General features: G+C 69.2%; 1 protein-coding gene across 1 annotated transcript in view; it reads right to left on the bottom strand.

Annotated features, from left to right (window-relative positions):
- Positions 1-328, bottom strand: part of SNAI3 (snail family transcriptional repressor 3) — a gene marked incomplete at its 3' end in the record, with an annotated part of 2,442 nt that extends 2,114 nt beyond the window's left edge. The window contains exon 1 of the mRNA XM_011386904.1: positions 253-328. Coding sequence (XP_011385206.1) covers positions 253-328 — 76 coding nt within the window. The remainder of the gene's footprint in view (positions 1-252) is intronic.
- Between the last annotated feature and the right edge of the window lie 350 nt (positions 329-678).

Here is a 678-nt window from a genome sequence, read left to right as displayed (position 1 = left end):
AACTTTAGCACCAAGCCATAGAGGGTGAGCCCAGAGGGACTGGAAGAATAGAAACTTCTCTAAGTGGGAGAGAGAATCCTCACCTGCTCCGCCTGGCTCGGGCCACCTACCTACTTCCAGCCCCAGGGCCTCGGCCCCAGCTGTGCTGGAGAGCTCCTCTCCTCCCACCTGGGACAGGTGTCCCCCGCTCTCCCTCCTGCCCCGCGGCAGCCCAGGCCCTGGGCCCTGGCTGGGGTGCCCGGCGGCCCCTACCTCTCTGCGTCTCCAGCTGCCCATAGTTGGGGACCCTGGTGCTGGGGTGCGTTTTCACCAGGAAGGAGCGCGGCATGGCTCCTCACGGGCGCGGGTTCCACTTGTAAGTCGGTGGGCGCCAGTCCGCGGCGCCGCGGCAGGTGCGGGCAGGGTCAGACTCATTAGCATAGCGCACCGGCTCGGCCAACCAGCGAGCGGCGCGGCCGGGGCGGGGCGGGGCGGAGCCGCGGGACCCGGCTTCAGGGCCACGCCCAAGACAGGTGCGCGGCGTTGGGGCGGTAGCGCGTGGCTGGCGTGTCCTGCCCACGGGACCTTTCTGGCGCGCGCCGAGAGTCACGCCGACCCCTGGGGCCTGGCGCACCCACTTGCCTCCGATTAAAGGGCGGAGGTCAGGGCTGGATAGAAACCCAGCTCTCTCTGGTGCAC

This window comes from Pteropus vampyrus, unplaced genomic scaffold, assembly GCF_000151845.1.
Source record: "Pteropus vampyrus isolate Shadow unplaced genomic scaffold, Pvam_2.0 Scaffold11678, whole genome shotgun sequence".
Taxonomy (NCBI): Eukaryota; Metazoa; Chordata; class Mammalia; order Chiroptera; family Pteropodidae; genus Pteropus; species Pteropus vampyrus.
Note: the sequence above shows the minus strand (reverse complement) of the source record. Positions and strands in the feature narration are given on the sequence as shown.